Below are 27,728 nucleotides of genomic sequence, written 5' to 3'. Positions count from 1 at the left end.
CGTCCTTGCCCTGAGTTACCAGGAGGCAGCTGAGTTTCCATCTCTGATATTTGGCCTTCCCTGTGGAATTGATAAAAATATGAGTCAGTGCTGGGTGCAGTGGCAGTTTTGGTAATATAGGATCCACTCCCAGTGGAGCTCAAGCTAATGCTACTGAACTCCTCATGGGTGCCTCCTAATTCCTCCTTGCTGACATCAAACTGGACAGACACTGAACTAACAGCTTAAAAATTCCATCTCCAGTCACTCTTTCATCCTAGACAAACCCATATCTGTACTTGACAAGAAGCTGACGGAAAGAAGCTCTAGTAGCTCTGGAAAACTTTTTTTTCTTTTCCTCATCCCAACACCCACTATTGTGCAGCAAGACAGAAAGAATTAGTTATTTCCAATAGAAACTTTAAAGTATATTGACACCAACTACCTGCTGAGTGCCTGTTCTTTAAATCCTGCTTCTTAACAGTTCACTTCAGAGTAATTAATGAAGGGTAATACTATTCCTCCAGTAAACCTCTTACTTTAGTTTCCTTGCCTGTAACAGCCACACAGGTGGATGGCAGACCAGGAACAGAACCGCTGTCTCCTGCATCCCACTTCAGTGGTGGCTCCGTCCTGAAAATAGGAAATTACTTTAAGCTTATTATTGTCTTTGAGAAGAAAGTATACAGTTTTAGCATCCCTAAGATACAATCATAAAAGTCTCCCTCTCTTGTCTCCTTTCCGTCAGGGAGGATAACTTTTCACTTCTTTTTCTCCCTGTAATGCGCACTCAAAAACAGGGAGACAGGAGGTTCGTACTATTCTGCCTGCAAGTGGGAGTGGGTAAGGAAGCCTGGTCCTGAAAAAGGTGCAAAAAGGAGTTACTGAGAGAGAAACACTAGAGGAGTGCTCCTACAGGAAGGGCTAAAATAATTTTAATAAGCATGGGAGTGCTTTCCCTCTCAAATGTGAACACCTTTCCAAAATAATAGGAAGGAGAACGTCAGAAATCCAACCAGGCCAGAAAGCAGTGCAGTTTTCAAGAAAAAATACTTGTGGGTTTTTTTAAGTTGGCAGTATTTAAAATATCTTCAGATTTACTCTGTCCAAGGGTGAGTTTTCTAACTGGGGAAGAAGCAGAAATGAAGTCTGAATATTTAGCTGGGCTCTTCGACTTAACCCTGCTTGTATTCTGAGAAACTCTCACCGTAAGTGCAACAGAGCCAGCATTTCTGACAAAGCAAGCTCCCAACTTGGGATTTCCTGGGGAAAGTAAAGCTGTGGGGAGCTCGCAAACGACCCGCAGGTGCCCAGGCTGGAGCATTTCCCCTGGGGGGTTAAAAACCAGATTACTTGTTCTGCCTGTGCACACGGGAGAAGAGGGAGATGTAAGAATGTGTGTAAGTGTGAACAGCGCATGTGGCTGCAGAGGGGTCGGTTTTTACAGCTCTTGTCACTGATGCCTTTGATGCTGCAGGGAGGGAAGGCCAGGCCTGGGGAGGGCTGGCCTTGTGCCCCTTATCCCTCTACTGTTGTGGCCGTTTCAAAACAGAAACTGAAAGAGATTTTTCTTCTGGCTGAAAAGCAAATACGTGGAAACTAGTACAGCTGTTTTATCAGGGGTAAACAGATGCTTTCTGCACTTTGAAATCAGCCACTTTTTGTATACTTTATCTTCTCTACCCCACCCCCCCCCACCCGCACCCGCCAGGGATGTTCTTAGAGATCTTCTTATCTAACCACAAAGCTGTTTGGATCAAGAAGCGTAGTGGATCGTTTAAAGACTGGTGGAAAGATTGTGCTGCCAAGAAGGGCTTGCTCCTGCTTATAAGTTTAGCAGCAGCTGTGGTGTAGTGCAGCTGGAATCAAAATTGCTGCAGCTGCTGACGTCTGAAGTTGGGCCTCTCCCCAGGTAACCTTTGCTGTCTGGCTGATCTGGTCACTGAGGGTGTCGTCTCCACCCACCCCCAGATCTTTCTTACAAATGCTTTCAGAATAAAATGTTTTGAGGAAGCATACCTGGGTGGTTCAACATTTTAGCTGACCATTTCCAGACTTCTTGCTAGGGCTGTTTGGAAATACTGTGCAGGATTAATTCCTATGGTTACTAGAAGTGATGACCAGGGCCAGGGAGTTGGTGGCTGCGACTGTGTGTGTTTCTGCCCAGTCCTTTGGCATCATCCCATATGTACCAATTTTAGTATGTCTGGAGATTTCACAGGTCTGTTTTTCACTAGATGGAAATCATAACTTTTGCTCAGTTAAGCAGTTTGAATACTAGTTAATGTGTCATTTTGTCTGGTTCCTTATTCTACATCTTAAATTTATGTCAAAACTTTATTTAATCCTTTGCCTGCTGCAGCCTATCAAGACTAGCCAGCATGATTTTGACTTGAGGCACAATTCTGCAGCTGATTATTGCCCCCCTCACTTTTTTAATTTTGTGAACACCATGTATCCAGAAACGGTTTTCTTTGTGCTCTTTCACTGGAGATGAATTTCACTGTACCATCCAGGAGTCCTTTAGGTTTCTTCCAGTTTTCTCAGCTGGATATTAAGTGTCTGTATGTGGTTAACTTACAAGATCACAGTGAAGGTAGTTCCTTTAATTATTTTGATCCTGTTTTCTCTGTTTTGTTTTGTGATACTATGCAGCTGGCCTCTGTCAGAGTTATTAAATTGGCCTCCTATAAAATGTTAATTTAGCTGTGATATAGTAGATGAAAAGACACCAGACTTCGCAGGGTTTGGATGATGATGTTTGTGGACATTTGTATGTAGTGCCTGAACCGAGTATCCACCAGCTGATTGAAGCATGTTGGTAAACTCTTGCTTTTCTGCAGTACTGTGGTAAGAGTTGGTTCAGTTACTGTATGTTTCACTTAAGGTGTTGAAATATTTTCCAAAAGTAGCAGAGTGGTTTCAGCTCTGCTTTACAGGTGTAGAAAAATAGAGATATAACATGGTAATTTGAAAGTCATGGGCTAAAGGCAGTGGGACTCCCTGCGGTTAGACCTTGCTATAACTAACAGTGTTCTGGTGTTTATGGTAGTGATGTTCTAAAGATGCTTGGTATAAGCTTGAACTGTATTCGTTTCCAGTAGCAGCTACTAATTTGGGATATTTCATTTGATACCGAAAGTAATCAGCCCTCATTCTGGAGGGCAAATACTCAGTACTTTCTGAAAACTGTGGTGCTCTAGAATATGTTACACTGTGCTTTAAAAAAACCTAAAACTGTAAATAGAAATCACTTTTAATATTCACTTCATGACAGTTAATAAAGACATTTTTAAAAATCTGAATCTTTTTATGCAGGCTTGCACAGGTGGAGCGTTCAGGATCATACATTTCTCTTCCAGTCCTACTATGTCCTGTATTATTTATCATCTTTTAACGGAGACAAGCTTTTTGAAAGTATTCTGTTGTATGGATTTGGGCAAGAAGACCTTGTTGGAAATGTTCTTGAAACAGACATCATGAAACATAATTGTACACAGCAATAATTTGGTTTTGCTATTAACAAGATGTTATGTCTGGCACATGAAAATTGGTAGGGATACAAGCAGAGATGCAGTGTTTCATCAACTTTTAGTTCTCTTGCGCTGAAGTGCAGGGAGGGACCCTTCCGTATGATTTAATTTATCTGAGGGCTGTAGTGACATTGGGTGGTCCTGGATCATTGATTCTGGAAAGAGAAGAAACACGCAATTGAAAAAAGTTGCCTCCTATTCTACACAAAAAGCCTGAAGCACCTGAGGCAAAGCGCCTGTATCTTAAAATGCACAAGGAAAAATTTAGTACAGTTCCATGGAATTAAGTAGGGTGTGAAACGTAATCAATAAATGGCCAGTTTTGACCATAAAGACAAGTCATGGGTTTTCTTGTGCAGCTGTCACTGTGGGGGAAAAATGGAATAGTAATTATCAGTTGAGTTCAAAGTTAATATTTATCCAGCAAGTTTATAAGATAACTATTCAAATATTTAGCACTTGCCTGTTTTCATTACAGGAATTGCAAAGCTCAGGGAGAGGACGCTTTCTACTGGAACATGCTGCTCCCTTCTCTGCTTTTTTGACGGACAGCTTTGGGCGTCAGCACAACTACTTGCGCATTTCTTTGACTGAGAAATGCAACCTCAGGTGTAAGTGTCTGCTTGCTTTCTTGCACAAAGCTCTTATGCACCATATCGCGCAAAGGTCAAGAATTGAGTTAGGATTCTTATTGCTGTGTTGGCCCTGTGCTGTTTCTTGTCTTCACAAAATAATATGGTAAAGGATAGATAGAGACTGATTCGGGCCTGCACTGCTGGTGGAATGGGGAAGGAGGAGTAAGCCTAGGGATCTGCCAGAGACAGGTGGGAGTGACAGGTCTTTCATCAGACTTGGTGTGGTTTGGATGATGGTGCTCGTGGATGTTTGTATGCCGTACCCAAAGTGTGTGAGGAGCATGCCCTAGGCATTCCCACAATTATGTCTGCAAAGTTTGTGGCAATGTCCCAGTGCTTGCCAGTTCAGTTTGGTGTCTCTGTTTGAATGCAGGTTAGATAGAAATAAGATCAGCTTTTCCTTCAAAGTTGATCCATTGTAATTTTGAGACCTATCAAGTGAGTCTTGGGTTTTCTTCTGAAGGAAAACAAGAAATTGTAGGAGATTGTAAGATTTGGTGTATGATCTTATCTGTATTTCAGAAAAGCAGAGTCGTTTGACATCCATTAAAGATGGTTGCACTTGGTGCATTTTTCCCATCAATATTAGATTAACTGTTGCTGGTTATTTTTTTCCCCATGTATTTCTGTATTCTTTGTTTCAGGTCAGTATTGTATGCCAGAGGAAGGTGTTCAGCTGACCCCTAAATCGGAGCTACTTACTGCTCAGGAGATAATCACCCTAGCCAGACTGTTTGTGAAAGAAGGTGTAGAGAAGATCCGACTGACAGGAGGAGAGCCGCTTATCCGTCCCGATGTGGTTGATATTGTGGGTGAGTTCCCAATAAATACAGTGTGTTTCAAAGTTACTTGCTATATTGATACCGAAATACTAAGGAGACATACGGTACTTACTTATGGTAACAATATATTGATCCAAGAACTACGTTTATAACTAACTACTAATACAGTCCAGCAACCTGAAGAATAATTATACATTAAACGACGGTGCTTTTTCCCAACATTGTGAAATGCAAGATAGTTCCTTTCAGAAAACTTCCAGTTCTGCTCTCCTGCTTGGATGGAACTTACATCTCTTCATATTATAACAGCTGAACTTACCATTGTCTTCATGTTCAACATCTACTAGAATAGCTTGCAATAATGCAGCCTTGGGGTGAAAAATCAAGAATTGATGTGACCAGGTCCTCACTAGGGAGGAACAGTTGATAACCTGTTTTGTTTGTAAGCACTTTTCTTTTGGATTTTTGGGGGGTTTTGTTTTGTGGTTTTGTTTTGTTGCCTTGATAAACACAGACAAGCAAGTGACATCTGTTAATAAGGAGTGGTGGAAATGCCTATGTTTTTACAGTTATTGATGAAGACTATTACTTCAATGGAAGATAAATTACTGTGTAATTTTAGAAGCCTATCTCCTTCAATTGGTATTGTGTTGACTGACTGCACCTGGTTTTTTTGTTGAGCCCGGTGCTTTTTTCCCTGTCCAAAGTCTCATATGTTGTGGACATTACAATCGCTTTGTGTAGTGGCAATGTATTAGATTAAGGCTATGTAGGTGGGTGCACTTTGGTGTATTGTAGGCAACTGAACTTGTCTGTTTCTGCACGTATACTTGTTATAAGTACTATAGATAACAAAAGGTTAATATGGAAGATGAAGGTCTTGAAAGTAGAGTAACTGCCTACTGATACACTGAGCTTTGATGCAGAAAATGGTCTCTGCAGGTCTGCTCCTGCTCTGTTTTCATTATTCTGCCTGTGTTCTTGTTCACAGCTGAACTTTGACAGATTCATAGTGATCATTATAATGGATGACAAGAGAGTAGTGATCTTCGGGTAAAAGAAATGGATGTTAAGATGATTGTCCTGTTACATTAGTTCATTCTGTCATGAATTTGTATTAGCCTGGCTGTTTTTTTCCTAAGGCATATTGAAAATTGGCAAATTAAGTCTATAAACACTTTTAGTCTTCTCAGACTTTGGTGTTACTCTATGGTGCACAAGCGTGGGATCAAGATAAAAGTCTCAAAACTAAAGAGATCATGTGTGACAACTATGGGAAAACTCATTGAAGGGAAAACAAGTCTAAAAATGTCTTCTGCAGAATTTGAGTTAGGCACCTTTATTGAAGCCATCTTAGCACAATGTACAGGTTTGGGCTGGAATAGAGTTAATCTGGATTTCTAGGTGGTTTATAGAAGCTGGCTACAATATCTCAGGTGCTGAATAGGGTTGAGATTTAAGTTAGGTTTGTTTTCAGCAAACCTTTTTCTTAACCATAAGCGGTCCGTGAAATACCAATAAAGCTCAAAAATACTAATGCTGGATTACTATTACTGTATTTTTCTAATACTCAAGTTCAAACTTTTTTGTTGTTTCAACGAACAAATGTGATTTGAAGCCACTGTAGGAGACCATGTTATTCAGAGACCTGCTACAGTTCTTTAGATTGTTTCAAATCTTCTTTTAACGCATGCACATAAATAAACTGTACTAAGCAACTAACACTTGCTGAAAGCTAAATCATGTCCTGGGGACTGCTGAAAACGTATGTTTGAGACTCTTCTGAAGCAGCTGATAGTGGAATATAGAATCTATCTCCTTTGGGATACTCAAAGTTTAAATTAGCACCGGTTATAAACTGTGTGATAGCTGTTTATTATTAATAGTCTGAGAAGTACACATCTCCACTCACAAAATCATTTTCCATGGGGAGGGGGACGGATGGTTGGATGACTTTTTATAGCAACATACACATTTCAAGAGTGAAGTGGTGCGGGGTAGACTTGTTCATTCATGTATTAGGAGATACACATACCTTTTCTGGACTCAATCAGTAGAAGTGCAATTGAGGAAACAATTGGAGGAGAATATGTAAGAAACTTGTCTATTTAAGAAGATGCTCCTGATCCTAAAGGAAAAAGTAAATGTAAAAGGGTTTACTTGATGGGTTGAGCCTGACATATAAGCTTTTAGCTTCATGCTATTGAATTATAGCATCTGTTCTGTTCCCATTTCTACTTGATAGTTTTATCAGTTGCCTTTGCTTGTGCTGGTTGTTGCTAAAGCAGTGACCAAAGGTCAGCAAACAAACTTAATACAGGTACAAGGTGAGTTACAAAGTTATGAAATCTCTTTAATCCCTTTTGAATTTAGAGGTCAACAAGCCAAGAAACCAGCAACTGCAAATGTTCCACCTCTTAGCTTGCACAAATAAGGCAGAGTGTACTAACTGCACCTTTTTAACTTGTTGGTCTTAGTGTTAAGTCTCCATCTCTAATTTCTCACAGTTGGCTTCTATTTGTTATTCCAATTTGTTATTACAGGTGGTTCCACGTATTAGGGTATTTCCAGTGCCTCATCCTGCATCTCATCCTGTCTGATGAGGAAGATGCATTGATAACAGCTGCTGCCTGCGCTAACTGACCTAATCAGCTGGTGCTACTTTTTTTTAATTTTTCCATTTAGGCTGCAGCATGGCTTTGGTTTTATTCAATGCCTTTATGCATTTTACATTTCTAGCAATGAAGCCTGTATGGCAGCTAGTCTTTTTTTCTCTGTTGTTAGGAGGTTGCGCGTTTTGTGTGTTCTGAGGCTGTAAATAAAAGTCGTGGTGTTCCTCTGCTATCCTCTGGGTGCAGTCTGTATCCTATGCTCTCACAAAACCTAGGCTGCTAGTGGTAGCTAGAGTTAAGTAATTTTTGGCAAACTTGGGCGAATGGAACTCATCCTCTAGGAAAAGGTTATTCCTGGTCAGGAATTTTGAGAGGTGAATGCCAGAAAAATCTAGTTCTTAGTAAAGATTGCTCTTTCGTTACAGCCTCAGGTTCCAAATGTCTTTACAGGGCTCCTAATCATGTTGCAAAATGCTGCTGCTGTAAGCTTCGGCATCTTTGGTGTGACTCAGCTTGTCCCATTCCAGAGTTTTGGGCCCAGCTTAGGGTGAATATTTTGAGAATAGCTGGCAAATGAGATAAAGCGGAAGTAAAGCCCTTATCAACATGAACAAACAGAGGTAAACAGGGAGGGAAGAAGGGACTAAGAAATATTTGTGCTGTAATTAAAGCTGCCTCAAGAGTAAGGGTTCTTCAAATATTTCTCAACTAATTAGGGTGGAGGCTATGAGAGAAGGGAGGAGGAGGGAAAATAAGGAAAGAAAATTACTTTGCTGTGGCTCTGCTTCTGCAAGTGGTTTATGAGGGTTTTTTCCTATTTGTAACTGGAGGTTTGAAAGCCTGCTCTCTGGAGATCTGGTACGCTGAGGACTTCTGCATTTGGCTTATGAGAAGGCAGCTATTTTCTAAATCTTAGTCTCATGATATTAACTGTTTCTTATGTGGTTTTCTTCTGTTAGCCATTTTTTTCATGTCTTCTGTAAGTCCTCTTCAGTTGGCTGGGCTACCACTGTGGGTAATGGAAATATTTCAGTTGTCAAGTGCAAGTGTTTTGTCCCTTGGATGTTGTTGCCTTGGATTCTCTGTAATGGTCTAATATGTTGACCTTTTTCTGTTTAGTTAGGAGTATATGTGTTATTTCTTTCAGTAGTTTAAAGTTGCTACTGCTGGCAGTTACCTCCATGTTAGAACTGGTTTTTGGTAAAGCATAGCAGGATAAACGTTGCTAGATAAACACGACTAGTTCAAGTGTCAGGTGTGAAAGGGATGGCTTGCTGCTTATTATTATTGCAGAACACCAGAATTCAGTTTGCAAAGCTAGATTGAGGAAAAGAAGGTAAACAAAATCAGAGGCCTTCTTCCAACAATAAAGTAGCTATTTACTCTAAGAAATGGAGAACAAAATTAGTGTGCATTTTCTGTGTTCTTTATAACCAATTTTGTTTGCAATAAACTACTGTCTTTCATACCTTTTGACATGGATTTGTGCTAAAATGGGTATCTTAAACCAGTACAGCTGGAAGAAGACTGAAGCATCCATATTTTCCTCACACCCTCGGTGATATTTTTTTGTTTGTTTGTTTCACATATCTTGTTTTGGGTTTTCTGTGTAGCTTACAGTTGAATTACTTCTTTTAATGTGTTCTTTTTACTTTTTATTTTCCTAGGTCAACTGTACAAGCTAGAAGGGCTGAAAACCATTGCTGTCACAACCAACGGGATCAACTTAGCCAGGTTGCTGCCCCGACTGAAGGAGGCAGGACTGAATGCTGTTAACATTAGCCTGGATACTTTGGTCCCAGCTAAATTTGAGTTCATTGTCCGGCGGAAAGGTACAGGCTTGTCTTCTAAGGCAACTGTGTTAATACTTGCAGTTAATGTTATGAGTTGTTTGGTACGTCTTTCACACTCAGTTATTTTGGGAGGGGAGTGAATTGCTATCCTTCTGAGGCTAGGAGAAGTAGTCTATACTAGCTTATTTGATGGTGACTCTTTTTCCTTCTTTGTACAACCCTTAGCCAGGTAGAGCCCCTTTAATTGGAGCTGGTGGAGTAGAAGATGCTCAACTCACCTCAGTCAATGGGACTGTGACTACAGCTGCCAGTAACTGTCTGATTACTGGTTAGTCGTGGATATCAAGATGACTCTCTAAATCTTCTATTGGTCTCGTGTGTTGCTGTTCTTTAATGCTGTTCAAAAAACAGATGTTCCCGCTATAGCAGCTGGGGACTAAGATGCCACAAGAACTGAAATTCTTGTCACAAATAGCAGCAGTTTCTGGAAGTTATATTTGGGGCATGCTAGCAGTGGTCTTGCTTGTGATTAGGGATGTTCCCTACCTCCACTACGTTTTAATAGGTATAACCATAAACTGTGCTTGAGGTCATTTGAGGAGGGGTGCTAGCTTTGTCACTTCTCTCCAGTTGAGCTAGTAATTCCAAACAAAGTTTCAAAAATGCTTGGATGTGCCCAGTGTTACAGATTCTTGTTTAAATGAATCCTAAAGCTCATCGTGAAGTTCAGCTTCATGACTGGGCTTCTTTCCAACCTAAAACTGATTTGATCTTGTATCTTTCTATTTCTGTCCCGTCATGTAACTTTGGCAGTCTGTGAGCTTCTAATTCAGACAAAACCTCCAAGTAGCCACTAGATGGTGCAACAACGTAAGATAAATGTAGGGCAAGGGGTGTAGAAATCTGGGATGCTGTGAGAAGTAATTTCAACGTTTGAATCACTCTGTTACCAAATCGAAGTTCTGCTGACAGGTGCAGAAAGGTGTCCTTGTCTACAGTCTCTCTGGGAGCACTTCTTCATGTTTCTACATCATGGTGCAGAAATCTGTTCCCTGTCATAAATCTGACTGGAGCATTATCCTTCCAGCATAGGCTATTGCATTAATCTGGTTGTGTCATGGCACAGTTGGCTCCCAGAGAAGTATCTGGGAGTATTTAATCACAAGCAGATGTTGACTGTGCTCTTTCCTTCTGCTCTCTGCATTTGAATATTACCTGGTTTGTGACAGCCACTGGAAACAGGCCCTTCCTTTGCTACTGAAGGGGCAAACCTGATCCTCCCGCTTCCTGAATTATATGGCCACAGCTCTTCATATCTGATTGGAAGCTGTTAGGAATGTGCTGCTTATAAAGTAAACTGAAAGTTATTGGGGAATGAGGGTAATTTTTATTTACATAAATGTTCTCTTCCCGTCTTCCCCCTTTAAAGAAAAAAAAGGTCTTTAACCACAAAGAGCGAAATTGCTCAGCTGAATAGCATAAAGAATGAACAGGGAAGTTTCTATGACTCAATATTTTTAAGGAGGAGAATAAAGTCTCCAAATCATAGATAATTTTTTTTAACTGGATATCAGGTAAAAATAGTAATGCTGAGTTGAGTTTTTTTCTTTTGTTAAGGGCTGAAATTATGTAAAAATACCTTTTTATTGTTTTTGAGGGGCTTTTACTTAATAGGAGATTTCCAAGTATGGAATGAGCAGAGAATAAAGTGGCTGCCCTACTGTGCTACCCTGTCTCCTGTGTCAGTTCCAGAGGCGACAAGATATAGCTCTATTAAGGTGAGAGGGATTCCTGGTCTTAGACTCCTTCAGGCTGGTAACTTCTGTGGAAAGTAAAGGTAGCATCTGATTATGGAGCTAACCAGGAACTCGGGGAAACTTGGAATCAATTTTTCTGCTCCTCTGGAAACTCATTCTAGGGTTTTAAGAAAAGGCTGAAATTTTCTATCTTTGCTTTTATTCCCAAATGGCTGGGATAGAGGGAATGACTGTGAGATGATCAGAGATTTCACTGATGTATGAAAGCACATTAGAGGACCATAATATTTCTACTTCTCCCCATCTACCACATTCTAAGGGATGAACAAATGAAAAGTACTTTCTTGCAGGTAGCCAGTCTAACCTGTTTCACAGCCTGTCCCTTCTTTTTTGTTCAGTACAAGGAAAATGAGATAATATTGTACTGTAATTGAATCATTAAACATTGGCTTGAAGCCTTTCTTCTTGTAAGGATTAAATGTTGGGAGGTGTTGTCCCACATAGGATTGTTCTGGATGTGTCTAAGGTTCTCTGTGCTTTAAAGTTGGTTAAAGTTATGATTTCAGAAGAAATCTAAAAAGATGAAAATACTGAAATTTTTCATTGGATGGAAGAGGAGAAGGGCTGTCATTTTGAAATGTCAAACAAAAACTTGGAGAACTTCTGTGCCTTGACAATATTTCCTGACACAACAACATAGAATCATAGAATAGTTTGGGTTGGAAGGGGCCTCTAAAGGTCATCTAGTCCAACCCCCCTGCCATGGGCAGGGACATCTTCAACTAGATCAGGTTGCTCAGAGCCCCGTCCAACCTGATCTGACATCTAGTATTCATTTCTGCTCTAGTATTTTGAAATGTTTTGGTTTTATTCTTTTTGTGGTTCCATTACCACACAAGGACTTTGATCTAGAAGGGGTATTTCAATAAGTATGGCAATACAAATGAACTCCTAACAGCTTTCCATAAAGAAAAAACAGAAAACAGTTAAAATATGAAATGCAGTTACAGATTTTTATTTTTTTACTGTAACAAATTTTTATTTTAAATAATCACCCTGCCCCCAAAATCTTCTAGTGAAAACAAGCTCATAGTTATTGATAATCAGAATAGCTTACTTTTTTGTTTGTTTGTTTGTAGAGATTTTTGATAGCTGTTCTAAGCCACACTCTTGTGCTAGCATGGCAGGAGGTAAGAGGCGGAACTGGGGAGGACATTGAGTTAGATGCATTGCAAGCTGTAATCCTGTTCCATACCTCTACAGCGAGCTGAGCCCATGCATGCAAAAACATGTGGAGTTTTTGATCTGCTGTTTGCTGGCGATTGCTTCCTGGCCTTTTTAGTTAAGTTCAGTTCCACCTTTCTGCAATCCTGAAGTCGCACATAAGGTTTTCTGAGCTGTTGCAGAGCTTTTTGATCCCATTCGTGGCTCTGGGATGTGCTTACAGCAGTGTATCATTATCTCTGTTGCCACATTCAGCCTGCGAACTTACTTAATTGGAATGACAGCTACCACTGGTGCTGCAAACTTCCTGGGCGTGTGCAAAACAAGTAGGTGGTGAAGGAGAAGGGTGACAAGTTACAACTTCAAACAGTTGCTTGCAAGAGTTAGTTTACTGTCTTCTCCTTGCTCTTCACCTCTCTTTTTGCAGCCAGGACTAGCATTAGGACCTGCTTATAAAACGGTTATCATCTTCTGCTTTCCTGTGTTCATGCTTTATAATACCTTTACCAGCCAGAAAGCAGTTAAGTGAAAGTTTTGTGTGTCTTTTTTTTTCTTTTTTCTGATCTTGAACATATCCAATATTAAGTATGCACAGAATATTATTGAGTTATTGCTTATTTCTGGTAAAGCACCTACATATTAATGAAGGTATGATCTCTTCACTAGAGAATCTGAGTTTCCAGTAGATAAGAGTTAGGGAAAGGAGAGTGATGGCCCTACACAGAAAAACATATGACTAGGAACAGCACGGGGATTGTCAGCACAAACTTCTGGAAGATATTGCCCTTTTGCTAGCATGCATGAAGTGTTTGCTGTTGAAGACTACAGCTTCGGAAGAAGGAGCTCGAGCTCATACAGTGTTTGGTCTCTCACACCTGAGTTCAGAGTGCAGAACAGGAAGGGAACTTAGTCTAGTACCTGACAGGGCAGGAGAGACATTCACAAACACAGGGCTAGCAGCTGAGCACGCCCACTCACCAGAAATGCGTACCCAGAGCTTGGTAGCTTGCTGTCTCATTCTTGCTACTATCACCTTGCTTCTCTGCCAGCTGGTGAGTGTGGCAGGGAAGGAATAATATGTCAAATGTAAAACTGATGTAATGATGAAAGGTCTTAACTTTGTTTAAAGTTGACAGAAGGTGTGGTTTGAATGAGATGATTAAGAGGCTTTCCTAAAGGCCTCTGGAATTCCAAAATTGCATTGTTGCTTTATTTTTCTTCCAAATTTAGGAGGTACGTGTAGGGGTGAAGATACTTACCCTAAATTAACTATGTATCTCTGTCTGGCAGCAGCTGACAAGTGTAGGCCACGCTAAATGGTAGGGTGAGGCTGGGCACTTCATTCCTTGAAGTCACTGCAGTTTCTGACGTCTTTCATTTGTTTTCAAGGGTCAAAGGCCAACTGAATTGCTTTCCTAAATGCTCTAATCCCCCCCACGTTGTGCTCACCAATTTTACATGTTTAAAGTAGTCATAAAAATGACGATCCTGTAAAATGCTGCCTGTGATCTTCAAACTAATGGATAGTCAGTAGCTTTGGGAAGCCAATTACATCTGTAGCCAGGGTTGAACAGGGAATTGAGGGGCTTTTGTTCCTAACCCCACTCCCCTCCATACACACTTTAGAAAGATCCTTTTAAAATTCACTTAGCAATATTGCTGTCTGACTCAGTACAGTGAGATTCTGCCATTTTAGCAAAGACACATGTGCCATTATTATCAAACAAACATTAATTTAGTATTCTTCATTCTGGAGGCAGTTCACAAATGCTCGCCACTCCCTTTAAGAACATAACACAAGGCAAAGATGAAGTATGGGGAAGTGGAGAATCACATGCTAATGATACATGGATGTCCAAAGATGCCGAAAAGCATACCAGTATTTTTGACTACCCATATACCAGTTGAATTTTTCTCGGTGACTTGACCACAGTAACACTGGCAGCCTTTGGGGAGGGGGGGGTGTAGCATTGAAGTCTCTTTACTTGCAGCTCTTCTTACTCGCAGCCCTGTCTACTGAATCAGATTGGGTTTTATTTGTCATCTTTTTGTCTTGTACTTAACATCCTTTTGCATTCTGTTTTTAAACAAGAAAAATAAATTTTTATTCTTTTCATATCTTAGGTTTTCACAAGGTAATGGAAGGAATCTACAAAGCCACTGAACTTGGCTACTGTCCTGTTAAGGTAAAGCCAGTGTTTATTTACTCTGGAGCTGTTGTGGTTTACCATAAATGGTGATAAAAGATGCAGCTCACCTGATGTGGAATTTATTATTTTTCCCCCCTCTGTGAATAAATTTTGGTAAGACTGAAGAAAAATTTTAGTAGATTGAAGATCACAGCAAGAGGTGATGGGGGAAATTCATATTATCTCCTCATGCAGCTGAGGGTACTGGTTCACTCTGCCACAAAGCCTATTGATTGCCTAGCTGCAGGCTACAGGGTGGTCCTGCTCTGTACTTGTCTCTTCCTACTCCCTCTATTGATTTGCCTGACCCAGCTGTGAACTTGGCCAAGGGAGTTAACAGGCAGAAAACTACCCTGCAGAAAGACATTAATTTTCTCCTGGTTTATCTCCTTCAGCTGCTTACAGCAGACTCTGACGAGTGCCAGTGTGAGAGAGAGGGAAAGGGAGTCCTCCTTTGGGGGTGCAGCTAGACCAACTTAGCTGTAACATGAAACTTCACCCTAACTCAGCTGTTTGCAGTTCTGCAGCTGTGGTTCCCTTCAGTTTTACTAATGCTTTGGAAGATGTGTAAGTGTTTTAGGCTATAGAGCTATGAAAAACACTTGAAATTAAACTAGGTTTTAGGCTTTCCTGAAAGATCTTGAGAATCATGATGCACAATGCTTGGGCTTACAAGTCTGCCTTGCTAACAAGGAGTGTTTTAGCAACTGCACAGCTATCTATTGTTCTTCAGATAAAGCAGAGAGGACCTGAGGCTTCAATGTAAATATGGTTTATGAGGAATGTGTGGAAAACTCAGTTTTAACCTCTTTTTGGAGGAAGGCGGAGCTAGTCATCCTGCAGTCTATGGTTATGGAGTGTGTTGTGAACACCTCCTGGTCTGGGGCATTTGCCTGTCATCTGCCAAAAAGAGTGCTATAGAAGGTACCCTGCCAGTACTTTTACAGAAGCCATACAACGTAGGACTGGGGAGTGGAGTTGTCATTTTAGACAGTAAAAACTGCCATACCTTAGGTGGGTAATAAGATGATGCCTTTGTTACCTAGCTTCCATTAGTTTTCCATTTAGCAAGGCAGCTTTAATAACTTTAGTTAGATTGGATGCAAAAACTTTAAGGCAAGTTTGGCAGAAATGATCATCTGTACCATTTCAATCCTGCCAACTTCTCTCATTGTCTTTTCTTTCCAAAGAAAAAAAAAAAGTTCTTTCTATCTACCTTGCCTTCTGCAAGGACTATGAAACCTTGTGTAAGAGGGAAGAAAGTCATACTCCGCTCACTAATTTCAGGTGTCTGCTTTTCCTGCAGGTAAACTGTGTGGTGATGCGAGGCTTCAATGAGGACGAACTGCTGGGCTTTGTGGATTTCACAAAGGATCTGCCCCTTGATGTGCGGTTCATAGAATACATGCCCTTTGATGGTAAGCAAAGCAATCTGCTTTGAGATTCTTCATGGCATGGAGTGTGCCTTAGACATAGGTGAATCTGGTTGGTGGTTGTTCACCTCGTGGACTTGTCTTTGGAAGTTTTGATGAGCTCTTTTGGGTAATTAGGAATTGCCTTAAGTTTTATGTTGTATCTTTTGCACTTTATCTGTCTTCCCTAGATAAACCAGAGAAGGATTAGTAGCAGGATTAGTTGGGGCTGGGACACCTAAGGAAAAACTGAGATTTGTGGAGAATGTAAAGGTGGTTTTCTGCTAATTAAAAAAATAAAATCCACAATCTAAAGTTATGTTGGTTTTGTTAATTCTAGGCAATAAATGGAACTTCAAGAAGATGGTGAGCTACAAAGAAATGCTTGATACAATTAAACAGCGATGGCCTGAATTGGAGAAACTGCCCTGTGAAGCTTCCAGCACAGCCAAGGTAGGGTTAGACAAAGAATATGTGAAATGTGTCCCCATTCTTTCCCTGCCCTAAATCCCCAAATTCTCCCAAGTTCAGCATTTATATTTGACAAACAAAATACTCAGTGTAGTAACTCTGAGACTTTGGTCAAGCTGCCTGAATGAGGTTTGACTCTTAATAAACACTGGTCATAGTCTTTACCTTTAGAAATACAGTGTGTTTACTAGATGCCTCGGTCAGATATAAAGAATGGCAGGCTTGTATTCTGTATTTACAGCTTTTGAAACTTTTGTCAGTCTATGTCTGTCTATGACTGCACATTAACAAGCCTGATGAAACAGTTGTTCAGTGAAATAACAGTACTGCTTTAGAGTCTGGAGTGTCACATGGGGCATTTCTAGCCTACATGAATCTACGGCTCGTGGCTGCCTGAGTAAGAACATGCCTACTGGCATCACCTGTCAGTTGATAACTGCAAGGGCAAACATTTAACAAGTTTGTGAATTTCCAGGAGCAGGGCAGAATAGACTGGAACCTCTGACAAAGCTGACTTTGCTTTTTTCTCTCGTGTGACCTTAGAACTGAAGAAAATCTGTGTTAAAATGTCTTCTGGTCTTTGGGCAAGTCGAGCTTTAAAAATGAGGAGTCTATATTTGACTCTTCTTTTTTTCTCCTTTGCATTTCTTTTAGAGTTATAAGGTGCCACATTTCCAGGGACAAATCAGCTTTATCACCTCCATGTCAGAGCATTTCTGCGGATCCTGTAATCGGCTGAGGATAACAGCAGATGGGAACCTAAAGGTTGGTAGTGAAACATGATTCTCTTTGCGTTCATGCAGCGAAAGTAGTGTTGAAATTCTTTCCTTAAAAGTAGCTGGGATGTAAAGTAGGGTAGAAAGATGCATAATTATTACCAGCTAACTCCAGTTTATCCATCCTGTATGTATTCTTGTTCAAGCTTGTTGGGCTGTTAGGGAGATGTTACATCACCTTTTTTCGGTTTCTCTGTTTTGCTAACATGGTTAACTTCAGTTGTAAAACATGGTTGCAAGGCCAGTAAATATAAACATTTATTTTAATCTTTGATTCAAAATCATCTTAAACATGTGACAAGCAGATGATTTCCCATTAAAAAAGGATCCAAGCAGCTGTGAGGACTTGGCTTTTGTGTTCCACAAGGATCCTGTCTTGTTTCACCAAACATCATCTTGCAACTCTTCTCCTTCAAGAGCAGTCTGTACATTTGCTCAACGGCTGTAGAAGAGGGAGGGATAACCATTTCCTGCCACGTTGAAACTGGCAGTTTCTGGGGGAAAATTAAAGTTTTCAATTAAAAATTGGCACTTACACATTGTCACCTGATATTGACAACAGCTGTGCTGCTGTCTAATGTCAGATGACTGAGGCAGCCTGAAGGCCCAATGGGTTTAGGTTACATAAATGTCCCAGGCTGTCTGTGTTGTGTGTACATGAAGAGAGATAAAGAAAACAATCTCCATAAACATTCTCTCTCTTCAGTAGGATAGGCCTCTTCAAAACCCTTTACTCTGAGGTTAGTACGAAATACTTGTAAAAGCCGTTTATTTTATTCTTTCTCATTTCTCCTCTTTTGTTTCCTTGGGTTCGCTGCAGGTGTGCCTTTTTGGGAATTCAGAAGTGTCCTTGAGAGATCACCTACGGTCAGGTGCCTCAGAGGAAGAGTTGGTTCAAATCATTGGAGCAGCAGTGAGCAGAAAAAAGAAACAGCATGCTGGTATGTTTGTTGTACCTGAGAAATAACAGCAGTGGCTAGGGAAAACAGTGTCCTGGTACTGCTATGGGATGCATTGACTTGCCATGAGAAAGAAGGAAGGAGAAGCTTCCTGAATGAAGCTGCATTAACTAAGGAAAGAATTTTCCCATCTGATAAGAGTATTGTCTGGTAGAAAGCTGGTAACATACCAGTCCTGCAGTTACTCCAAAATTTGGATGTCAATTTTGAGTCTTCTAACCTTCCACATGAGCTAGAATCCAGGTGGTCTAAAAGTCTTTCAAGACTGACTTTTATCTTTAAAGAGATGCAAATACCACTGCTCACAATAACAACAGCAAAGTGTAAGCTAAGCAAAAATTGATGGAGTTGTACTGGATCCCTTTTTTCTTAAAATTAATTTGCTGTAAAATAAGTACTAAGGCTGAATTGAGCTGTAGGTCCAACTACTGCATTAACACGTTTCTAGAAGTGACAAACCTCCTTCTGAGTATGCAGAAATCTGTAGCCACTGATCTAGTGCTCTGCATAAGGTCATGACACAAGGTCCATGATGATGCAGTCACATCCTCAGGCTGTATTAGTCTTTTCTGAATTTATATTGATATAAACTGTATATTCAGTCACATCTGAATCTAACCATATTTTCATCATCTGGCTGCAGCTGGGAATGCTGACCTCTTGTACATGAACTGGCTTCATGATCATGGAATAGTCCCCTTAACACTAAAAATACGCTTTGGCCCTTTTGTTTTCTTGCAGATTCTGCCAGATTACTAACAGTTGGTTTTGCCTTTTTTCCATGATGTGTAAAACAAATTTAAAGGAAGCTTTTAAATTTGAGTGTAGGCTAACTTGCAGAGTATATTGGTCTGACCCAGATAAAATAGTGCCTTGTAAACATAAGGGAAGGGGTGGATGGATTGGTTCCTCTTCTTTTAGACCATTCATTTCTGATTTGTAAGGGGAGGGTGGGGGAGAAGAGTGTTTTCCCCTTTAGTAAAGGCATTTTGTCATCAGCAGCATTTACCTGACATTGTGTTTCTTCTCCCAATTTGTGTTAATCCCAATATTGCCTTGTGGCCTTCTGTGATTGGACTTCTTTGAACTGGATCACTGTTAACAGCTTATCCATAGAATTAGTACAGTTAAATGCTATTGTTAGGAACAAGATAGTCCCAAACTGTTTGAATTCTGTAGTAGGTAGACAGTAATTCAGATTATGGAAAGCTTTCTGCGAAAGGGTTCTACAGTGTGATAGACCCATAGCAGCTGGATGCTTGGAGACTGTGGCAGCTATGGTTTTAAATAATACCATGCTAGATTCCCCCCTTCCTCCAGCTCCCTTGGTCTTCATTGAGTTTTGGTTTTCCTAGCATGCAGGTTGCACTGTGAAGAGCAGAAAACTAAATATATAAACCAGATGCATGATTTACTTAAAACTTAAAAAGCTAGGATTTTTATGTGTTCCTTATTTTATTTCTAGGCATGTTTAACATTTCCCAGATGAAAAACCGGCCAATGATCCTGATTGGTGGGTGACAAATCAGTACGTAATAAACATACCATGATTTTGTTTGGGTTTTGTCTGTGGGGGAGCAGAGTGGATTGGGCTTTTAAGTCTAACTTGTGTTTGGTTCTGGCTTAGGTTTAGGCAAAGAAATGGGTTTCTTAAAAGGCAGTTGTGGTTAAAACTATGCTGAAGTGGAAGAGGAGGAAAGGTTTAATGTCCCTATCAAGCCTTACCCAATCTTCTGATTGACAGCACTGTTTTTGTTTTCTCTAATTTTGAAAGTTCATTACATTTTCCAATGTATAGAGCCAGTAACCTGACAGAAATGCAAGTTTTCCCACCTCACTACTTCTTTACTTCAGAATCTGAAACTTGAGGTTTCATTCTTTTGAAATGTTCTCTTACTGCTGCAAAGTCTCAGAATATAACCATGAAAACTCTGTAGTATCTGGTATTTGGCCAGCCTTATGGGCAAGAGCCTTTCTTCTTCTTGTTTTGTCTATTGAAGTTGTTTGCGAACTCGCCCTTCTGCTTGAAGCTCTGTCCATGAGTGGTGTGGCACTGCTGGGGTTCTCTTAATGATTTTTCACATCTCCTTCAGTGTGGTTTTACCCCTCTTCCATGCCTACATTTCCCTGTTTTGTAAGAAAGATAGCTATCTTCCCAAATACCATTTTTCTTCCATAGACTTAAGAAATGCTTGCAAGAGTTAGCATAGTGAGATTAATTGGAAGTTGTTCTGTTGTTTCTTATCAACAACGGGGAAAAAATGCAGCAAGGGTGGAAGAGATGAACATTATGTTTCAAACGCAAACTCTCATCCTCCCAGTGATGCTCTGGAGCAGGCTAGCTGCTGTGCAGCTTAAAATACAGCTTTTAAAACAGGTACCCTTGGGGAGGGTAACATGCATTAATTTGCAGGTCTTTGCTACAGGTGATATAATAACTGGTCTTTTTTTAAACCAAGACACTAGTGCTTGTACTTCTTATGCCTTTATTAGGAAATAGGATCTACAGAAGTCCTTTAACATAGGTTTTCACTGGGAATATTTTTCACTTGATGCCCCCCTTTAAAGGGCCATCATTTTCCATGTTGACTTTTAAAGTGAATGGATTCAGTGGTGCAAGATTGTCTCTCTCGGCTTGCTTTTGCTCTTTTGTATTTGGTCACTGCTGCACTGTGTTCTGGGAAAAGGGGAGAGAGGATCCTTTGTTTAAAGTCTGTATTGACTTGCTGCATGAGGAAAAATGTTCTGTTTGTTTGGGGTTTTTTTAAGATTAAAAATACTATATTAAACTCTTGACAGCTCACTGGGATCTACGTAGTTTTTTAAGATGCCTTTGAAAGAATCTCCATTTCTCAAAGTTAGCATTCATAGCAATTCATAACAATGTTACAATGTCTACAGATCAGATCCATCCAATTTCCTTTTGAGAAGTGCTTTAATATTGTCTGACATATAGTAAAAGAGGGAGCCTGTCCAGGTCCTCCCGCAGCTGCTCCATGTCCCTTCCAGACTAAGTGCTGGTAGTCACTGCATCAGTGAAGAGACTGGAGATGAGTGGAGAGTATCCCACTGTGACACATGGGGAATCATTAGGAGATTTCCTAATTGTGTTTTGAATTACTTACAAACTTCAAATAATGCTGGCGTGCAAGCAGTCGGTGGGGGCGTATGGAATTAATTTAATGAAAATTAATGAATGTTGTGGAAATCACTAATGGGTTTTGCTAGTCCCAGTAAGCCAAACCTGGCTTCTTCCCTGCACTGCTGTTGTCTGATCCTTTGCTATACGGTTTGTATCCTATTTCCCTTAATCAAAATATTCCTTTTGGCAGGTTGTTCTCCTCATGGGTTCAATTCTTCAGTTATGGGAATTTCCTCCTCAATTTAAGTATCTCCTGCCTTCTTTTCTCCCACCCTCAGATTGTGCTAGTTGGAAGCTAACACAATTAAACTTCAGGTGCAGTAATAGAAGATAAGGAGATGCAGTTTGTCAGATGGTTTCAGTTGTGTTATATATAGTGCTGTAGAAAACCCTTATCTATTTTTTTTGCAGGTATATGAGCAATTGGGGTGAAGATAGAGATGACTAGGTACAGCTTGAAGAAAATTTAGGTTGTTAGGAAAAGCAAAGATGCTTTGCATGCATTTACTGTCTGTTGCTGTCTTTTTACTTACCACTCTACTTGAGCAAACACTACTTCTCTTCCTTGCTCCCACCCATGTGTGTTTACCCTGTGGAAGTAAGTACTTGTCTGCCTTTGCAGTCTAGCTTCTCCTGAAGACAAGACATCTTCCCAGGGGTTTAGCTTCAGCTTTAAAGCTAATCAAGGAATCCAGAAGAACAGAGTACTTTGAGTTCCTGGATTTTAAAAGGAATATTCAGGTTAGGCCCCACTGTATAAAGAGAGAGGGAAAGAAAGGAGGAATAAGCACAATTTTCTGTGCTCTTCTAATGCAGAGCAATGTTGCACTCAAAACATTTATGTCCATTTAATCCCATTCCTCTGAGGGTAAAGACATTAGCACTAAACTTGCAGGAATCTTAATTTTAGTGGATAGGCCATAAGCTGTAGATCAAAAAGAGCCTTTACCTAAACTTAGATTATTGCAGTGATTTAAAAAAAAAAAATCATGAAATCTATGGTTGATTTAAACTTCAGTAAGGGGCACTTTCAGACCAATGTTTGTAGGGTACTCTGAACGAAAAAGGTGCTAAGTGCATCAGTCTTGTTATAGCAGAGGTTGAGACTAACGAGGAAGAGATTGCTTGACTTGTTTTTAAAAGAAGAGGGTAGGGGGGCACAACCAATGTTTTGTCCACACTGTGTCTGTTATTGTCATGTGGACAGTCCAAGGTGATACCTGTAGGTCTGGGCAGCAGAGATAGCTCAGCAAAGCGCAGAGGGGCCAGGATGTTGCTTTGATTCACCTGTGGGCAGTCTGAAAACTCATGAGTGAGGGTGTCCCTGAATACCAGAGCTACCAAAGGAGGTTATTGAGCAAAACCCAATTCCAAGTTTCTCAAAGCAGAGCAAAGAGAACAGGAGCGCCAGAAAAAGAGAAACATGCTTATCAATGAGGCTATTAAACTAGGGCTGAGCCACTTACCTCTATACTGCTTTCTCTTTAGTTACTTACAAAACAAATCACTACTTTTACGTGAAAAAGACTCCTCCTGTCTTGACGCTTGGCGTTTAGCCCTGTGCAAATGCCAAAACCGAGGGATTAAATGGTGAAAAGGGGCAGGAGGGCTTACTACCTCTCTGCCAGCTGGGAACTCTGCCAGCTCGACTTGGAACATACTTCTGAGTAGACTTAAAATCTATCTGTCAATGAGGGGAGCATGGTTTTTCCAGTGCTTAAACTTCAGCTGTCATTAATGTGGTAAGAGCTGGCAGTAACAAGTGAGGTTCCCATCACAAAGCCACCCTCTGAGCTTGTAGGCAGTGCAGTTGCAGATGTGGTGCTTCTGGTCCCTGCTGTCCTCAAGTGCTGGCATGACCCTTCCCTGCAGAAGGAGATGAAAGCAGGAAGTGCAGCCGCCTGTGCTGGGAGGAAAGGTGTTTGGAAAGGCAGAGTTGAGAATCTGAGTGCAAGAATTTCCTATTAACCCTGCCAGGCTTTCAAAAGAAGACTAGTGCTGGGACAATCTCAAATGGATGTGGAGATGCTGTGACTTGCTTTTCCTATAAGCTTTCTCAGCTGCTGTTTCTCAATAAGTGTTTATACTTTTTGAAAGCAAGTTGTTTCTTCTTGTCAGGGACCTTGAAATCAGTGTTTTGAGTCTCGGGGTTTGTAGTAACAAACCAACAAATGCAGGGAACTGATGAGAGAGAAGAGAAAGGGCTTGAGGAGAAAAGTGGATGTTCACAGGCTTATTGAGGTTTTTGCAATACATAAAGTCCCAAGCAGTGCTCTGACAGGGTTCTCAGCTACTGCAGACTTAGCTTAGCTTTCCAGTTAGTAAGATGTATTCTCATGTAACTTTTTTTTTCCCCAGAGCCTGTATTGATGTCATTCCCACTGTGCCAAGATGCCCTACAGAATCCCCCAAATTCAAAACAGTGGGGCCACACATTTAGCCGTTGGCTGACTTTGAGAGCAAGTTTACCCAAACAAATGGGAAAAGCATTAATGAAAAATAAGCTTACAGGACAACTTTTCCTGCCAGGATCTCACCCAGATCAACAGTGGCACATAACGACAGGAATTCTACAAACCCAGCTCAGAGGCTGCTGTGTCTTCCAGAAGAACCCAAGCTCCACGTCTGACACAAAGTGCCTTGAGGCTTCTCCTGTTGGCCAAGTTTCTGTGGACTGTCAGTCCAAAGAGGCAAGTCCAGGATCCAAATTCTGTACCAGGGATTCAGGATCTTGCACTGAGGTACCTCACGCATCTGACAACTTGACTCACACAGATGAGGAAGGACGGGCCACAATGGTAGATGTTGGAGGGAAGCCAGATTCAAGAAGAAGTGCTGTTGCTGGTGCTGTGGTCCACCTGGGTGAGAAGGCATTTGGGATGGTGAAGCAGAACCAGGTGAAGAAAGGGGATGTGCTCGCAGTAGCCCAGATTGCAGGAATTCAGGGAGCCAAGCTGACCAGCCAGTTGATCCCGTTGTGTCACAACATCCCCCTCAACCATGTTGAGGTGTCTCTGAGCCTGGATGAGGCCAGAAATGCAGTGGTGATCCGCAGCTCCTGTGAGACCTGGGGGAAGACAGGTGTGGAGATGGAAGCTCTAACAGCTGCCAGCCTGGCTGCCCTGACTGTGTATGACATGTGCAAAGCAGTTACTCATGACATTGTGATCAAAGAGGTGAAGTTGCTTAGTAAGACAGGTGGCCAGAGGGGAGACTTCTCAAGGGTCTAGATCATATCCAGACACCTCCAGCTCTCTCCAGGTGACCACTGCTCATGTTCAGCCTCTTACAGAACTCCTTTTGCTCAGCTGGTATGCTTGGATACCTCAGCAGGTGTACCATACAGCAACCCTATGACTCCAGTTTTACCTTACCCTGTCAGCTTACTGCTAGGTGAACAGTGGAGCCAGTTATCCCTGCCGATAACCATGTGTGTTTTTTAGAGGACAGACTTTTCCACTCTGCCAATACCTTCATTTCAGTGTCCTCACCAAGAGCTTGAGCAAAGATTCCTAGTTATAACACAGAGGTGGGGTTTTGGTTTTTTTTTTTCCCCTTGCTGTGAAATATTCGCAGCTGCTGTCATCACACCATGCAACTGTGAGCTCTGGAAATTAAGCAAGTGCTGAAAGTGCTGTTATTTGGCAACTATTTTTAAGTCAAGGATTAAGATTTCAGAATTGTGTCTGTCCATCTGTCCCCCTTAGTTGAATTTAGAAGGTGACAGTGAGAAGAACAAGGCTTGGGAACCTTACCATACAGCAGAGATTATAACTGTGGAACAGCCAGTGTCAGAGGGACAGCTCCCATCCCTTTGCATTGCTACTGCTTCCCTTGCCTGCAAGTGGGAAATAGCCACATACCAGTTTCAAAAGGAAAAAAAAAGGATGGCAGCTGCCCAGCGCTCTGCCTTGAGCGCTCTGTAAAACATGATGTAGAAACAGAGGATTTCTGAGCTTAGAAGAATTATTTTGCTGATCTGAAAGATACCGTTTTACAATGTTAGAAGCATGTTCCAGCATTTTGACCTTAGCACTCAATACTTTGAGGCCTTGTGTCTGCATGCTTAAGGGCTTAATTATGCCGTGCATGGAAGTAGGCGTCAACTCTTCCTGACTTTAGATGTCACACCAAGCCCCAGAAGACTCCATGTTTTTTAATCCTACAGTGCAACTCCTAGTAAGCAGCAGCCTGCATAGTCCTGACAGATAAAACAAACTTTAAGACTAGTAGCCACTTGGAAGAGTAAGGTAGTTACTGTTGCCTCAGCCGGAGTGTTTTCCTGCGTGTTTCTCTAATTTGCTTTCATGAAGTCTTCTGGCCTCAGAGCACTTAAGTGTCCCCATAAATGTACCAGTGGCCACTGTCATGTAGTATTAAATAGCTTTCATAATGGACGATCCTAGATAAGAAATTACTCGACATTGTTTTGTTAATACTGATGGATCCTTTTCAAATGTTAATTTAAAAGCTTTAAACAGGGTATTTTCAACTTTGGTTTACTTGTTCTCTAGTGCTTATGGCTAATGTGAAGTCACATGATTCAGGGTGCTCCCTCTCCACACGCACAGAGAGTTGAAGACAGTTCTAATAACATCAAAGAGGCTACTGAAGAGTGTCTTAAACTTAATAAGGTTAAGTTACCTTGAGCATCAGTAAAGCACACACCACAGTCACACACATCCTGCTCACTTAAAAGTAAGCACAGGTCTAAGATGAGGAGGCAATAGGTTTTACTACAACTGTCTTTGCTTATCCTTTACATATCTCATACACTAGTTACCACAGAAGGTACTTTTTCCATTGAAGGTGAATTAATTTGCTTCTTTTTTCATTGTCACTGTGAGGTAAGGCACACATACAGTGACCCACATAGCAGCTACAGCTGAAAGGGGAAGGAGTCTGGAAAGCTTGGTGCCCAAACTCCATAAACATTTGTACACCTACATTCAGTGTTATAGTCCTGATTCCCTGGATATCACTGATCTGTCTGTAAGTTAATAGTAGGGGCACTCCTGTTCCCTCCCAGGAGTGTACCTAGCACTGCCACACTAAGCACCAATCCCAGCCAACCCTGCAAATACAAGAGACCTTGTTCATCAGTGGAGCTGCTGTGCTAATAACGCAAATGTTTCCCCAGCTCAGCATGGAAACAAATTGCCAGGAAAAGGAAGCACATGTGTAAACTGCTAAGATAACTGATTTACACAAGCACTTAAGTCCCCCCACCACAGACAACACACCCTGCCCTCCCTGCCTTCACCCAGTCTCTAGATAGTTTTGAAAACTAAGAGGAAACTAGACATACTCCGTAGTAATAAAACGATGCTTCGAGGCATATGATCCTTTGGCTTCTGAGAAGTTCGCTGTCATGCTGTAAAGCTCCCACAAAGGATTCAAGACCATACAAGGGACTACAGAGCACATGCATGACTGCCACGCACATCTTACTACTTACGCACATTTCACTACTTTCTTGGGTTGAGAGTGGCTGGAAGCCTTGGGCAAACAGGCTTTGGTGCCATTTTATGGACATGTTACATTATCAAGTCTTGAAACTATGCACATTTATAGATAGATAATGAACCAAGCATAACTCAACAAAACATTTTGCAAGAGAAATGAGCTGATAGCACTGTATGTTTCAGTGGTGCTGGGTGGGCAATGGTGTAATACATGTTGATGAACTGACTACTTTTTGGAGGCTTGCTTTTTTTGTCCACTACATTTTTAATAAATACTAGTTGTAATGGAGTATGTTTCACATTACTTTGAATACCCTTTTCATTCATTCAAAGGAGTGTCTACATTTTAATCCACGAGCTTCTATGAATAGTTAACTCAGGACAAGCAACAAGACAGCCTTTATAAGTTACAATGATTAGTCAGCAATTAGCAAGGGATCAGTCACAATAACTTATTACTATAAGGAATCTATAATTTCTTTTTTTTTTTTTTTTTTTTGAGTGAAACTCACCTCTGTCTGGCTGTTCTGAATCTGAGTAATCCTGTAGGTTTAGCATCATAATTTATCATCTCTCGTCATTATCCCAGCTTCTCTCACATGCCTATTCTGAGTCAGTGGGTGTGTGTAACAGCGCTGCTTTGTGTTGCAGAGTAACATAAGGAACTGGTGCCTCCAGAGCTCTCCCTCTTAGTCTGAGTGACTACGCACTGAAACTGAGGTCCGGGGAAGTACCTGTCTGGAAGTCCATCCCTCCTGAATCATGAATAAGTCTAAGGGAAATTCCCCTCCTGATCCATCTGAGCTTCCAGGAAAGCTCTCACCTCTTCTGCTATTGAGAAGGCCTGTTCCTACCTGAGGAAGTTTAGTGGGTTGAGCTGTTCACTGTAATCAGCCCCACGGGAAGCCAAGGCCCCAGTGCAGGGGCAGAGCAGCAGGTGCTCTGCAAGAGGGCAGAGACAGCACCTGTGCTGCCAGAGGGTCTGTCTCTCTCTCCCCC

At 41.1% G+C, this 27,728-nt stretch overlaps 1 protein-coding gene across 3 annotated transcripts; it reads left to right on the top strand.

Moving 5' to 3' along the window:
* The first annotated feature begins 3,990 nt into the window (after positions 1–3,990).
* Positions 3,991–27,018, top strand: MOCS1 (molybdenum cofactor synthesis 1). Of its 3 annotated transcripts, XM_009331083.1 has the most exons (11): positions 4,016–4,123; positions 4,792–4,959; positions 9,209–9,373; positions 14,440–14,501; positions 15,811–15,922; positions 16,257–16,369; positions 17,042–17,152; positions 17,984–18,104; positions 19,588–19,650; positions 21,676–21,712; positions 23,623–23,657. In XM_009331083.1, the coding sequence occupies exons 2-9, from the start codon at positions 4,803–4,805 to the stop codon at positions 19,641–19,643; spliced, it is 897 nt and encodes a 298-aa protein (XP_009329358.1). In that variant the 5' UTR covers positions 4,016–4,123; positions 4,792–4,802; the 3' UTR covers positions 19,644–19,650; positions 21,676–21,712; positions 23,623–23,657. The 3 variants fall into 3 exon arrangements, with proteins under 3 accessions (XP_009329357.1, XP_009329358.1, XP_009329359.1); XM_009331082.1 differs by lacking the exon at positions 21,676–21,712 and having other exon boundaries at positions 3,991–4,123; positions 19,588–19,635; positions 23,623–27,018; XM_009331084.1 differs by lacking the exon at positions 23,623–23,657 and having other exon boundaries at positions 19,588–19,635; positions 21,676–21,694.
* Positions 27,019–27,728: the final 710 nt, after the last annotated feature.

The sequence above is a fragment of the Pygoscelis adeliae genome, unplaced genomic scaffold (genome assembly GCF_000699105.1).
Source record: "Pygoscelis adeliae isolate BGI_AS28 unplaced genomic scaffold, ASM69910v1 Scaffold218, whole genome shotgun sequence".
NCBI classification, from domain to species: domain Eukaryota; kingdom Metazoa; phylum Chordata; class Aves; order Sphenisciformes; family Spheniscidae; genus Pygoscelis; species Pygoscelis adeliae.
This window is presented reverse-complemented; position numbering and strand designations above follow the sequence as displayed.

What these genes read in the sequence shown, in the direction of transcription:
- MOCS1 (XM_009331082.1), top strand. Translation starts at nt 4,803, where the DNA reads ATGCCAGAGGAAGGTGTTCAGCTGACCCCTAAATCGGAGCTACTTACT. An exon ending in GTTCATTGTCCGGCGGAAAG is followed by an intron (nt 9,374 to 14,439) that starts GTACAGGCTTGT and finishes TTCATATCTTAG; the next exon opens with GTTTTCACAAGGTAATGGAA. An exon ending in CCGGCCAATGATCCTGATTG is followed by an intron (nt 19,636 to 23,622) that starts GTGGGTGACAAA and finishes TTTTTTCCCCAG; the next exon opens with AGCCTGTATTGATGTCATTC.